Raw genomic sequence first — 13,137 nt, 5'->3', positions numbered from 1 at the left:
GGCCAGCAGCCCTTGCTACGCCCCGTCCTCACCGAGAGCCGGGAGCCGGGAGCAGAAGCTGCCAGCTCTGCCCTCCAAGTCCTTCCTCCTGTGCCCGCAGTGCCCTCTCTCCCTCCTTCCAGACCTTGCAGCCCCTCCCCCTCCCTACTGCCCTGGGCGGGGGTCCCTACCAGCCTGTCGTTGTCTGTTGCAGGACCACCTCCAGCAGTGCTTATTTCAGGCCGTGCAGTGTTGTAACGAGCGCTGTCGGGAGCCAGTCCTTCGCAAAGACCTGAAAGAGCACGCGAGCACGTACTGCCAGTTTCGAGAGGAAAAATGCCTTTACTGCAAAAAGGATGTGGTGGTCATCAATCTACAGGTAAAGAAAAAAGAAGAAGAACCGTCTTTACGGGACTGCATTCTTCCTGAGCGGCCACAGTGAATCGGATGGGATCCAACCAGCACTTTGGGGGATTTATTTTTTGTGTAGAAATAGGTCTAAAGAAAACGCTATCTGAGGGTTCTGTCAGAAACTGAAAACCTCCTTGGGAGGTCTCTTTTCATCTAGCGTTGGCAAAAATGTTGTTTGAGCACCTGCTGAGTATGAGTGGGCCGGGGGCGATGCCAGGCGCTGGGTCACAAGGGGGTAAAGACACTGTCCTCAGGATGCTGTGACCTAATCGGAGAGGCAGGATGCAGACATGAGAAGCGAGTTAGGGGTACCTTTAACACGTGCCACAAGAGCCAGGCCTGTGCCCTCTGACCTTAGAAATAATTGGACAATTGAATTGAATCTATTTATATATACCCAGGAAATAGCCATCTGGAATCCTTTTTTGTTTGTTTTTTAGGGCCACACCTGTGGCATATGGAGGTTCTCAGGCTAGGTGTTGAATCAGAGCTGCAGCTGCCAGCCACAGCCACAGCCTCAGCAACACAGGATCCGAGCCACAGCTTCAACCTACACCGCAGCTCACGGCAATGCCAGATCCTTAACCCACTGAGTGAGGCCAGGGACTGAGCCTGCATCCTCATGGATCCTAGTCAGATTCGATACTGTGGAGCCACGACAGGAACTCCCTGGAATCCTCTTTGGAACGAGGCCACACCTTCTTGTAGCGGGGAAGCTACACATAGCGGAGATGCCCAGAGGGCCCCTGAGGCCACGTAGGCAGCTGAGGGAACAGGCTGACTTTGTCCCAGCACACTTTCTCTGTTTCAGAATCACGAGGAAAACTTGTGTCCTGAATACCCAGTGTCTTGTCCCAACAAGTGTCTGCAGATGATTCCACGAACTGAGGTAACTGTAAATAATTCTCTGGGGAGATCTGACGTAAGATCACATTTTAGTGGTCTTGGGGGGGGGGTGCTTGATAAAATCTCGTAGGCGGGGCTCAAGGCTTAAATTCCACGGTTGTCTGCCCTTCCCTGCTCCCCGAGAGCCCTCCTCGTCCCGGTCCCGGCCCTCCTTCCCGCAGGCTTCCTCGCGGCCTTTCCCTGCTGTTTCCTCCCTTCTTCCTGAGCCGCGCTTGGCTCCCTGCCTGCTGCAGTTGTGCCAGGAGCTGGAGAGTCGGGATGAATTTCCATAATGTGAGGCTGTCCATATTCTTAGGTGGATGAACACCTCGCTGTGTGTCCGGAAGCTGAACAAGACTGTCCTTTTAAGCACTATGGCTGTACGGTCAAGGTACGGAATGATTGCTGTTGTCTGCCTTCCACCGTAGAATTCATCTGTCCTGCTCTTTTTGCTCTTTTTTTTTTTTTTTTTGGCTGAACTCTTGGCTTATGGAACTTCCTGGGCCAGGGATTGAGTCTGAGCGGCAGCAGCAACTTACAGCACAGCCGTGGCAATGCCAGATCTCTAACCCACTGCACCAGGCCGGGGATCAAACCTGCTCCTCAGGGAGCTCAGCAGGGACCTGAGCTGCTGCAGTCTGATTCCTAACCCACTGTGCCATAGCGGGAACCCTCCTTGTGCTCCTTGATGCCGTTGAGGATACAGAAGGACATTCATTTCTGAGAAACTTTAAGACTGGCACTTGTTGAAAAAATACTGGTGATAATTTCAAGTGAACAGAACAAAATGGGGTTTATAAAATCATATCATATATGTATATATTTACATACACATGTGTATACCATATATATGTATTTCATAAAATCTATGAGACTATTCCCATTCTATATTAGGAGTTTGTTAAATTAGACATGGATATATAGACAAGGACTAGAAGAGAACATGGACAAATAAAAAGCATTTTTAATGGGGAAAAAAAAAAAAAAAGACTGGCACTTGTATTAGTCACGGTTCTCCAGAGAAACAGAACAAATAATTTACACACACACACATAAAACTTGTAATACCTAAGACCAGCTTTCTGCGATTTGCTTATATCTGTGAAAATAAAAATTGACCCCCTATATCGACCTTGCAATTGTACCTCTAGGACTGTATTTCACAGGTGTCCTTTCATAAGTGTGCAGTGATGACACACATACACACACACACCCACACACAAAGGCATGTACAGTACTCCCCCCTTGCTTGTGGGGGACACATTCCAAGGCCCCCCTCCCCGCCCCCATGACTGCCTAGAAACCATGGTTCGTACCAAACTCCATACATACTATGTTTTTTCCCATGCATATGTGTCTGTGATAAAGTTCAGTTTACAAATTAGGCACAATAAGGGAATATCTGGGCTGCCAGCATCCCTGGGGCCCATGATTGAATAAATAAGGGGTAACTGAACTGCAGTAGTGCAACCGTTCATCTGATAACTGAGACGCTCGGTGACTAAGGGGTGATTAGTTATACAGCCTGGACACCTGGGCACCAGGATGGCTCACGCCTGGGGCAGGATGGAGCAGGATGGCACAAGATTTCATCACGTGACTCAGAATGGCTCGCAAGTGAAAACAGGGGCTGTTTGTTTCTGAAACTTTCTATTTAATACTGTTGGACCATGATTGACCATGGGTAACTGTGGCTAAGAGGGGCCTGGTGTATTTAGAAAAAAAAAAAAGGATAAAACCCCACAAGAACCGAACAACAATCTTAAGTTCCTCATTAAAGTACTGAGTACATAATTATATATTCATATTTTGGAATACTCTGCATTCGATAAAAAGAAGGAGGTATATATTTTAAAAACTACATACAGGGTGATCTCACTGCATTAAAAATCTGTATGTAATATCTTCGCTGACTCTGGCGAATGAGCCTGGGGAATGGGGTGTGAAGATGGAGAGAAGGGGGCTTTTGCTTTTCATTCTACATCTTGCTTTATTGGTTGACACAGCATGGATTTCTATTATTTAAAAAAAAAAAGATTTAAAAAAACGTATATTATGAGAAATTTTTTACAAAATCAGTGAAGAGCCCATAAATTTGTCACCAATCAAACCAGTGATTGTCTGGGCTGCAGAAAGGGCACTTCCTCATGCATGAATTACAGAATTACTTTCCAGCTCTAAAAGAAGGCATCTTCTTTGCAGTCAGGCTCCAGCTGGGTTATATCCTAGGACTTAGCTGGGTGCCAGAGCTGGAGGTGGCTGGGGAGTTTCTCTCTGGAAGAGGGGCCCGCCCTAAGCTCGAGAAAATGGATGATACATGTTTGTCTGGAGTCCACGGATCACCCACACCCTCTGCTTTTACTCGTAGCACAGGCAGTCTGCAAAGAAATGCTAGTGATCAGGGAAGAAGCAGCAATTTCCTCCTGCAAACACACAACTTGTTTGCCAGGGCAGCAGGTCTACACAGCTGAAATTGCCATTCGGGTGCATACCTGCTGCCCTTGATAGCAGGACAGTGACAGAAGGCAGTAGAGAAGAGTGTGTGTTAGGAGGGAGAACTGACTGAGGCTTAGGATCCCTCTGGAGACAACCCGCCCAGAAGACAGGTTTATAGGGGAAGAGGAGAGAGATGATAATAACTGCACCTAACCCACAGTCGTATTCTCCCAGGGCAAGGAAGGAAATCAGCGCTGCGAATTTTGATAGTGATTCTGAGTGTCTCATGAGTCCTATAGAATAAGCCGAAAGCTGGCAAGGGGACCTGGGAGGGGTGGTTTTCCCTGCCACTCCCCTTGAGACAAGTAATCAAAGATATCGAAGTTCTGCTTTTGCAGAATATGCCACTGCTACCCTGACTTTTGAAGCCTGACTTACAATTCAACAACCTGACATTATTTTGCTCCTTGTCCTGAAGGAAAAACGGGGACACCTGCAGGAGCATGAGCATTCAGCCTTACGGGACCACATGCTTCTGGTTTTAGAAAAGAACCTCCAATTAGAAGAACAGGTAAATATTCAAGGGTTCAGACCTAAGGGGAGGCAGCAGAATAGGGGATGGGCAATAGTGGGTGTTTTCTATATTCTCCTCTGTTTTGGTAGAAGCCAAGTGGAGGTGATGTTTTTCTACTAAGCGGCCAAACAGACCCACAGGACTATAGAAGGTGCCTTTGAGGTCTTTGTGTCCAACCCCCCTCAACCCAACAGTTGAAGTAACTAAGCTCAAAGAACTGTTGATGTGTTTGTAACTTTAAGGGACAGAATTCAATCTCAAACCCATGTCCGCTGATTCTCAGTCCAGAGCTCCTGTTACAAATCACACTGCCTCTCTGAAGCCCATCCAATAACCCAATAACCTTTGGGTTATTACCTGGCACCTAGTAGGTACTGAGTAGGTATTTGGCATTTTCAAATGAAATCAGTATTACCATGAAATGACATTTGACTATCTGTTCTAAAAAGTGTGCATTTTGTAATAAGCCTTAACTTATTCACTTTGCAACCTAATCAATGCAAATGTACCTATTTATTTCACTGAGTTGTGATTATCAAGTGAAATTGCACGTGCACATGCCAGCTGTAGTCCCGGGAATATTCATGGTGAACCTCAATAAATGCTGATTCTTTGGAGTAATTATTCTAAAAGATCAGTATTTTGTTAGGACATCTCAGAGGATCAGACTTTTCAAGCCCATGTAGGGAAGAAAACCCTCCGTCTGCAGAGAGGGAGCTGAATTCTACTGCTGCTGATTATTTCATGATGTCTGATTCCATATTAAAGTAGGTATGTGAGTTTCAGGGTCAGATAGTGGAGAAAATCAGATAGACTGATTAAACTGCAGCTTTGGTAGAAGGCATGCTGCCTAGGAACCGTTCCCAAGTTCTTTCTGTAACGATTCATTCATCCATCTGTTGATTCAACAGACATGTGCCATATGTCAGGTACAACGCTAGTTGCTAGGGACACTGAGTAGAGGATGACACAGCACCTGCCCTTGACAAACCCACAAAAATGCAAACAGATAAGATGCTGTGCCTCATGGGATATGTGATGGGTGCCCCAGGTCGGCGTACAGAGGCTGCAGCGATTTGCTCTGTGGGAGTTGGGAAAGGCTTTCAAGGTAGCACATCGGAGCTGCATCCTGAAGAAAGAGAAGGTCTGTCAGTTAAAATGTTGTGGGAGGAGAACATTCCAGAAGAGGAAAGTTTGTGCCAAGGCAGAAAGGCATAAGAGAACCTGATGGTTCAAAGAAATGGGGATAGGCGGTTGGGAGATGCCAGATGTGGGGCAGGAGAGAACCCAAGGCTGGTGTGTTGGGTCCAGACTGCAGTGGCCTTCCATGTAAGCTAAGAAGTCTTGAATACTATACACTCAGTGATTTTTTAAAATTTATTCATATTCTGCCTTATTTCAGAAAGGATTTAAGGGCCAAAGTTTGAACTAATGTTCGCCAGTAATAAGGAGCTAATAGAAGTTTTTAAATAGGAAGATACTTGGCCAGTTAATTGTTTGGCTTTGAAAGTAAGATAGCTGGCCATAGCATGGAAGGTGGACAGGGGAAAGAAGAGAATGAGGACAGAGGGACCAGGCAGAAAGATGCTGCAGTAAACTAGACAGGGTAGCAGTAGAGCCTGGCCATTGATGAGTGAGGAACCAGAGCCAGAACGCCTGGGTTTGAGACCCAGCTCCACACATAGCATTTTGGGCAAGCTTCTTAACCTCCTTCTTCCACAGTGTCTTCATTTGTAAATGGGGCTGTAGTGAGGGTCAAATTTTACATAAAAATAAGATAAACTATATAATTATGTAAGTGCACTTATATATACTTATGTATTTAAATTATATAGCATCTAATCCATTTGTATTTATATATTATGTATGTATACATTTATATAAATGCGTATATATAATTATATAGAAACATATATACTATTAAGTTATTTCATATACATAAATATTGTATATAATATATGTTTAAATCGTGTGTGTGTGTGTGTGTGTGTGTGTGTGTGTGTGTGTGTGTGTGTAAGCTCTTAGTACAGTGCCTGGCACATAATAAGCAGTTCAGCATTAGGTGGAAGCAAGATACTGGAGGTGGTGACAGTGAAGGTGAAGGTGAGGGCTTGGCCGAGGCCGTGTCATTGGGGCTGAAGAGAGGGCACTGAGAGACCTTGGCAGGTTGGACAGGCATGCTATAGTTGAGGCAGGGAACACAGTTATGTTATTAATTAAAACACGCTCTACAAACAAGAGCAGGTTAGAAGGTGGGGTGGGCGAGAGGGCACACTGGGTTGGCTTTGCTCAGGGATGTCTGATGCACAGGTGGACATCAGTTCTTGGGGTTTAAGTAGAGGCTCCTGGGGCCAGAGACCAGATGGTCGTTGCAGCCATTTGTGCCTCATTTCTAACCCATGTGTCAGACACCCTCTGCATGCCAGGCGCTGGGCTCGGCTTGGGAACCAGGAAATAAGTGATAGGTAGCCTCAACAGTTCAGTGGAGAAAAAAAATGACAAAAATAACCAAAAAAGAGTAATGTGGGTGTGGTGGAGTATGGTCAGGGTGTCATGGAGCTTCAGAGCTGGCCTCGGTAGAAGGCCAGAGCTGGAACTCGTGTGGAAATGTTTCTGGGGCGATATGCCCTCAGGTGAGGTTTAAAAAGTGGTTTTTTTAGGTGAAGGGAGAAGTAAGTGTTTCCTTCTCTGTAAAGTGAGCCTGATGGTCCTACTCAAATCATAGGCTTCTCTGAGGATTAAAAGAGCTAATGACTATAGGGGTTTTATAAGCTCTTATTGATGCTGTGCAGATAGCATCCAGTGTGGCACGGCATCCGTCCTCTGTGCTTGTTTAATAAGTGCATATTGCATGAAAGAAGAGAACCAGGTTAGCAGATTTAGTCACGTGATGCCACTGTCATCAGATGAACCATCAAAATGTGTCACGTATAGAAAAGGCTGCTGAGAAATCTGTGGATCCTTTTTGTTTCTTTTGTAGCACCTGTGAATATTTTCTTAGAATTATATAGTACTCTACCTGTGTTCTCTATAAATACGTGTGTGTTTTTCCTAGAAATACTTTCTTACCTGCAGTATTTTCCTAGAACTATGTTTAAATTATTTTAACTCATAAGCATGCATGTAAGTGACTGCATTCATATTCTTTTAATTAGATTTCTGACTTATATAAAAGCCTAGAACAAAAAGAAAGTAAAATCCAGCAGCTAGCAGAAACTGTAAAGAAATTTGAAAAGGAGTTCAAGCAGTTTGCACAGTTGTTTGGCAAAAATGGAAACTTCCTCTCAAATATCCAGGTGAGAAATGACCTTTTTTTGGGGGGAGGGAGTTGTTTTCTTTGTTTTGTTTTTTTTCTTTTTTAGGGCCCAGGCTAGGGGTCCAACTGGAGCTGCAGCTGCCAGCCTATGTCACAGTCACAGCAAAGTGAGATCTAAGCCATGTCTATGACCTACACCAAAGCTCATGGCAACGCCAGATCCTTAACCCACTGAGCGAGGCTGGGGATTGAACCTGCAACCTCGTGGTTCCTACAGATTCATTTCCGCTGTGCCACGATGGGAACTCCATTCTTTTAACTTTTTAAATGGAAATAATTTTAAATGTGCAAGAATAAGATAGTGCGAATTATACCTGTATGTTCTCCACCCAGATTCACTCATTATCAGTATTTTGTCCCATTAGCTTCATTCATTATCCCCTAACCCGCCTCTCCCATCTCTGACCCTGTTCCCTCTTCTCTGTCTCTCTAGGTGGGTGTGGGTGTGGTGTTCTGACTTTTTGAGAGTAAGCTGCCTGTGTTGGGGCCTTTACCCTGGCAAACTTCAGTTCGTATTTCCTAAGGATTAAGATGCTTTTCACACAACCCCAGTACCTTTAGCAATGTCAGTGCATGTTACAGTGGTGGAGTCCTTTCATGTGATGCATGGCAGTTAGGATTTTAATTAATGTCGGGTCAATATTAGTCACCTGATTTCAGATTCCTTGAGAGCATCTGTAGTTCTGTAGAGGAACTTGGGAAGAAAATGCCTTAAACATCACTAAATCATGGCAAAAATTACTTTGTAAATCATGAATGTCAGATAACCATAAACAGATTCCTAAAGAATAATGTTTTTATTGTGATTATGAAATTTACAGTGAGAACGATTTCAAGACGTGGTATGGCAGTATTTTTGAAATCTGGATATCCCAGAAACTAGGCCACATGACGTCTATCCTTTGTCAGCAAATCACATGGATGTGTGTGTGTGTTATGTGTGTGCAGAAAAAAGGAAGTTCATCACAGGTTATGATCTCAATTCTGAACTTTTTTTTTTTTTGTCTTTTTAGGGCCGCACCTGCAGCATATGCAAGTTCGCAGGCTAGGGGCTGAATCAGAGCTATAGCCGCAGGCCTCTACCACAGCCACGGCCGTGGCAACACTAGATCCAAGTTGCCTTTGCAGCCTACACCACAGCTCACAGCAACACTGGATCCTTAACCCACTGAACAAGGCCAGGGATCGAACTTGCGTCCTCATGGGTACTAGTTGGATTCTTAACCCAATGAGCCACAATGGAAATTCCTCAATTCTGAAGTTTTTCTAACACAAAAACCCGTTAAGAGTAAAGGCCCTGAGGACAAGGGTGGAGGAGAAATATGGTAGTTTTATTTAATCCCTTCCTTCTAAAGAGAGCACCCAAGGGTTCAGACCTACCTCAGGGTATTTCTGCATCACCTGCAGTGGCTAGAACAGGTGGGCCTCCTTGTACCACATTCTCTTCTAGCCAAGCAGGAGTGAATCAGAAGAGTAGCAGTCTAAGAAGCTGAAGTGCTAGGGTAAGAGGAGAGACGAGGCAAGACGAAAACAGAAATAGATAGGTTAGAGAACCAAAGAGGAGAGAAATTGAGGGAGGAGTGAAAATCAGATGAAGAGCAATTCACAGATTTGAAACAGGAGGAGTTCCCACTGTGGCGAAGCAGCAACGAATCTGACAGGAACCATGAGGTTGCAGGTTTGATCCCTGGCCTGCTCAGTGGGTTAAGGATCCGGTGTTACCGTGAGCTGTGGTGGAGGTCACAGACGCAGCTTGGATCCTGCGTGGCTGGGGCTGTGGTGTAGGCCAGCAGCTGTAGCTCGATTGGACCCCTAGCCTGGGAACCTCCATGTGCTGCAGGTGTGGCCCTAAAAAGCAAAAAAAAAAAAGGATTTGAAACAGGAGCTGAGAGACCGTGAAGGGGGAGGAAGGTATTACGTGACTCATCTCTCTGAAATCCTCACTGATTTTTTTTCTTCCGGACCCTGCATTTTTCATTTCCTTAGTTAATTCTTAAGGTAAAATATTTGCGTTGAAACATGTAACCTCAACAAATTATTAAGATATTGACTCAATTTTTTTTCATATGATCCATTTTGTGCTGAAAGGTCCTTGCCAGCCACATTGACAAGTCTGCTTGGCTAGAAGTTCAGGTGCGTCAGTTGTTACAAATGGCTAACCAGCAACAAAGCAAATTTGATCTGAGGCCTTTGGTGGAAGCGATCGATGCAATGAAACAGAAAATCACCCTGCTAGAAACAAATGATCAAAGATTAGGTATGTCTAATGTTTTCTGCTTCTCTTTTGGTGACTCATTGCTTTTGCCTGTATTCATGAAACAAGCACATGCCTGGCCCATGGAGAGGCACAGCAGTCCAGGATCAACAATGGTTGAATCTGGCCTTTGTGAGACAGAACAGCATGAGATTCTGGCCACTCAGGCAAAAATGACAAAGGGCCACGAGCGGAGCTGGAACAAGAAAGGGGTGGAAATGGGTCCGGAAATTCCAAGGACAGGGAGTGGTGGTTTTGAGGGAGAGTAGACAGTCATGAGGCTGGGGGAGAGAGATGATGGGAGCACTGATTTGAATGTAGAAAAATGGAGAAGGGTTTGGCTGTTTAAAGCATTCCCGAGTTCCTGCTGTGGCACAGATTATGGATCCCTCATGTCCCTGTGGTGGCTTGGATTTGATCCCTGGCCCAGGGAACTTCCGTAAGCCCTTAAGTGTGACAATAAAAATAAATAGATAGATAGATACATAGAATAAAAGCATTCCAGTTAAAAAGCAGTGGGGCTCACCATGCAGATGCCCGCTAGCTGGTTCAGTTCAAGAGGATGCATTTGGGCTTTCTTGGTGCCAGTCTTGCCAAGACATGAGAATCACTGAATTGATTTTTTTTTTTTGTCCTTTTTACAGCTGCATCCATGGCATATGGGAGTTCCTGGGCTAGGGCTGGAATCCAAGATGCACCTGCAACTTATGCCACAGGTTGCCACAATGCCAGATCCTTAACCCACTGAACAAGGCCAGGGATCGAACTCACAACCTCATGGATACTAGTTGGGTTCTTAACCTGCTGAGTGAGCCACCATGGAAACTCTTGAATTGATATCATTGATACGAACGGCCCACTAGTGAACGCTGAATTTAGTTCATCTTTGGGATGTCAGAATTTGATTGGATCTCTTCAGATAACAAAATTCCGCTTCGAGCAAATTCTAAAGACTAAATTCTAAATTCTAAAGATCTTTTTCCTTTGCAGTTGTTTTGGAAGGGGAGACTAACAAACATGATGCCCACATTAATATTCATAAAGCGCAGCTGAGTAAAAATGAGGAGCGGTTTAAACTGCTGGAAAGTGCCTGCTACACTGGAAAGCTCATCTGGAAGGTGACAGACTACAAGCTGAGGAAGAGGGAGGCGCTGGACGGACACACTGTGTCCATCTTCAGCCAGCCCTTCTACACCAGCCGCTGTGGCTACCGGCTCTGCGCCAGAGCGTACCTGAATGGGGACGGGTCCGGGAAGGGGACGCACCTGTCGCTGTACTTTGTGGTGATGCGCGGGGAGTTTGACTCCCTACTGCAGTGGCCGTTCAGGCAGAGGGTGACACTGATGCTTTTGGACCAGAGTGGCAAAAAGAACCACATTATGGAGACCTTCAAGGCAGACCCCAATAGCAGCAGCTTTAAAAGACCCGACGGGGAGATGAACATTGCCTCTGGCTGTCCCCGCTTCGTGGCTCATTCCACTTTGGAGAATGCCAAGAACACCTACATAAAAGACGACACCCTCTTCTTGAAAGTGGCTGTGGATTTAACTGACCTGGAGGATCTCTAGTCACTGCTTGTGGGGCAACAAAAGGTCTCCTTGGATCCAGAACCTGTGGCTAATGTAGAGACTGAATCTAGGTTCAGGACACATTTGTATTTGGCTTTTTGCCCTTGATGTTTGGAGTCCATTTAAGATTTCCCAAGTGCTGTCTTCTTTCTGCATTTTACTCTGTCCCAGGTTGAAACTTACAGCACCTGGAACATCTTATCATTATTTATATTTGTATATCTTTGAAAGATGTTAATGTTCTTTAAAGTAAGGCCTGGGGCGCACCTCTTTTGCTGGTGCTTCACACGGGGTCCCAGGGTAGGCCTTCTGTGATATTAAGTGTTGAGGACACGGGGATAGAATTCCCAGCTGAAAATGCCTTGGTATTTTATTGTTTGGCCTATTGATTCTTGACCTGACCTCAAGCCTGCAAAAGCCATCCTTTAGGGTGGGCTATTCTGGTTAAGTAGATACGTAGTGTACTTCAAAGTCACGTGCCCAGTTTGGACCAGACTTGCTTTGCTCAAATACTGTATCTGTGGAAATTACTACACCTCTGATAAGTTCACGAAATTTACAAGTAGTCAGCAAGCACGGTTTTGCAAGACTGCATAAGAACTGGTGAACAGAATAAGCATTTTCATTTTCCCTGCCGAGGTAAAACAATGAGTATATATATATATGTAGGAGATATAGCCATCTAATTAAAATTCAGATTTTATTCGGTTTAGCCATGTGAAAAAACTGTTTTCAAACAAAACAAATAGCAGTTTCATAAGACTCAATAATATATATATATTATTATTAATGCATTATTAATGCCTAGTTAAAAGGCATTTTGGGGGAGTTCCTGTCGTGGCGCAGTGGTTAACGAATCCAACTAGGAACCATGAGGTTATGGGTTCAACCCCTGGCCTTGCTCAGTGGGTTAAGGATCTGGCGTTGCCGTGAGCTGTGGTGTAAGTTGCAGATGCGGCTCGGATCCCAAGTTGCTGTGATTCTGGCGTAGGCTGGCAGCTACAGTTCCAATTTGACCCCTAGCCTGGGAACCTCCACATGCCGCAGGAGCGGCCCAAGAAATGGCAAAAAGACCAAAAAAAAAAAAAAAGCATTTCAGTAATAGGATAATAGTAGTAAATTAATGTGAGGATGGGCAGAATTTAATACATGATGAAAAAATATAAATGGATAAGAGGACCTGAAAGCCTTGGGAGAACACAATTTTAATTTCCCATGAATATAAGGAGTACTCCAATCTGAAACTGATGGCTAAAGACAGTATCTCCTTTTTAAGAGGAATTTTGAATTCATAAGCTGGTATGGAAATGGACATGTGTATAAACTTGTGATGTTTCCTGTTGAAATCCCGAGTACCTGGTGAAGAGCAGAAATGCTCATGTTCTCCTTCTGCTTCTCTCCGTGTGGGTCTGGGAGGGTAAACACAGGTCGAGACTGAGCAGCCTGAGCTTAGAAAGGACCTACACGGTTTTCCTGAGGCCCAGCCCTGGTTCTGCCACTGACCGTCCCGCACTCGGCTGGCTCCCTTGCGCGTGCAAGGGCAGGTGCAGCGGGCTGAGGGCGACTTCGTGCAGCTCACATGGGTGATGCCCAAGCACCCTGCAACTCCTGATTAGTTAACCTCGAGACACAGCATAATTTATACCACCGGCTTCTGGAACAATTGGAACTTTCTTCATCTCTTCTGTGACTTTTTCAAGATGCCAAAGACTCA

The 13,137-nt window shown here is 45.0% G+C and overlaps 1 protein-coding gene across 2 annotated transcripts in view; it reads left to right on the top strand.

Annotated features, from left to right (window-relative positions):
- TRAF5 (TNF receptor associated factor 5) overlaps positions 1-12,292 on the top strand; it is a 44,105-nt gene extending 31,813 nt beyond the window's left edge. For both annotated transcript variants that reach the window (XM_047752403.1, XM_047752402.1), the window contains 7 exons: positions 194-358; positions 1,202-1,279; positions 1,592-1,666; positions 4,190-4,282; positions 7,441-7,581; positions 9,690-9,858; positions 10,846-12,292. In XM_047752403.1, the coding sequence (XP_047608359.1) occupies positions 194-358; positions 1,202-1,279; positions 1,592-1,666; positions 4,190-4,282; positions 7,441-7,581; positions 9,690-9,858; positions 10,846-11,423 (1,299 nt within the window). In that variant the 3' untranslated portion in view covers positions 11,424-12,292. The remainder of the gene's footprint in view (positions 1-193; positions 359-1,201; positions 1,280-1,591; positions 1,667-4,189; positions 4,283-7,440; positions 7,582-9,689; positions 9,859-10,845) is intronic.
- The last annotated feature ends 845 nt before the right edge of the window (positions 12,293-13,137 follow it).

This window comes from Phacochoerus africanus, chromosome 11 (genome assembly GCF_016906955.1).
Source record: "Phacochoerus africanus isolate WHEZ1 chromosome 11, ROS_Pafr_v1, whole genome shotgun sequence".
NCBI classification, from domain to species: Eukaryota; Metazoa; Chordata; class Mammalia; order Artiodactyla; family Suidae; genus Phacochoerus; species Phacochoerus africanus.
Note: the sequence above shows the minus strand (reverse complement) of the source record. Positions and strands in the feature narration are given on the sequence as shown.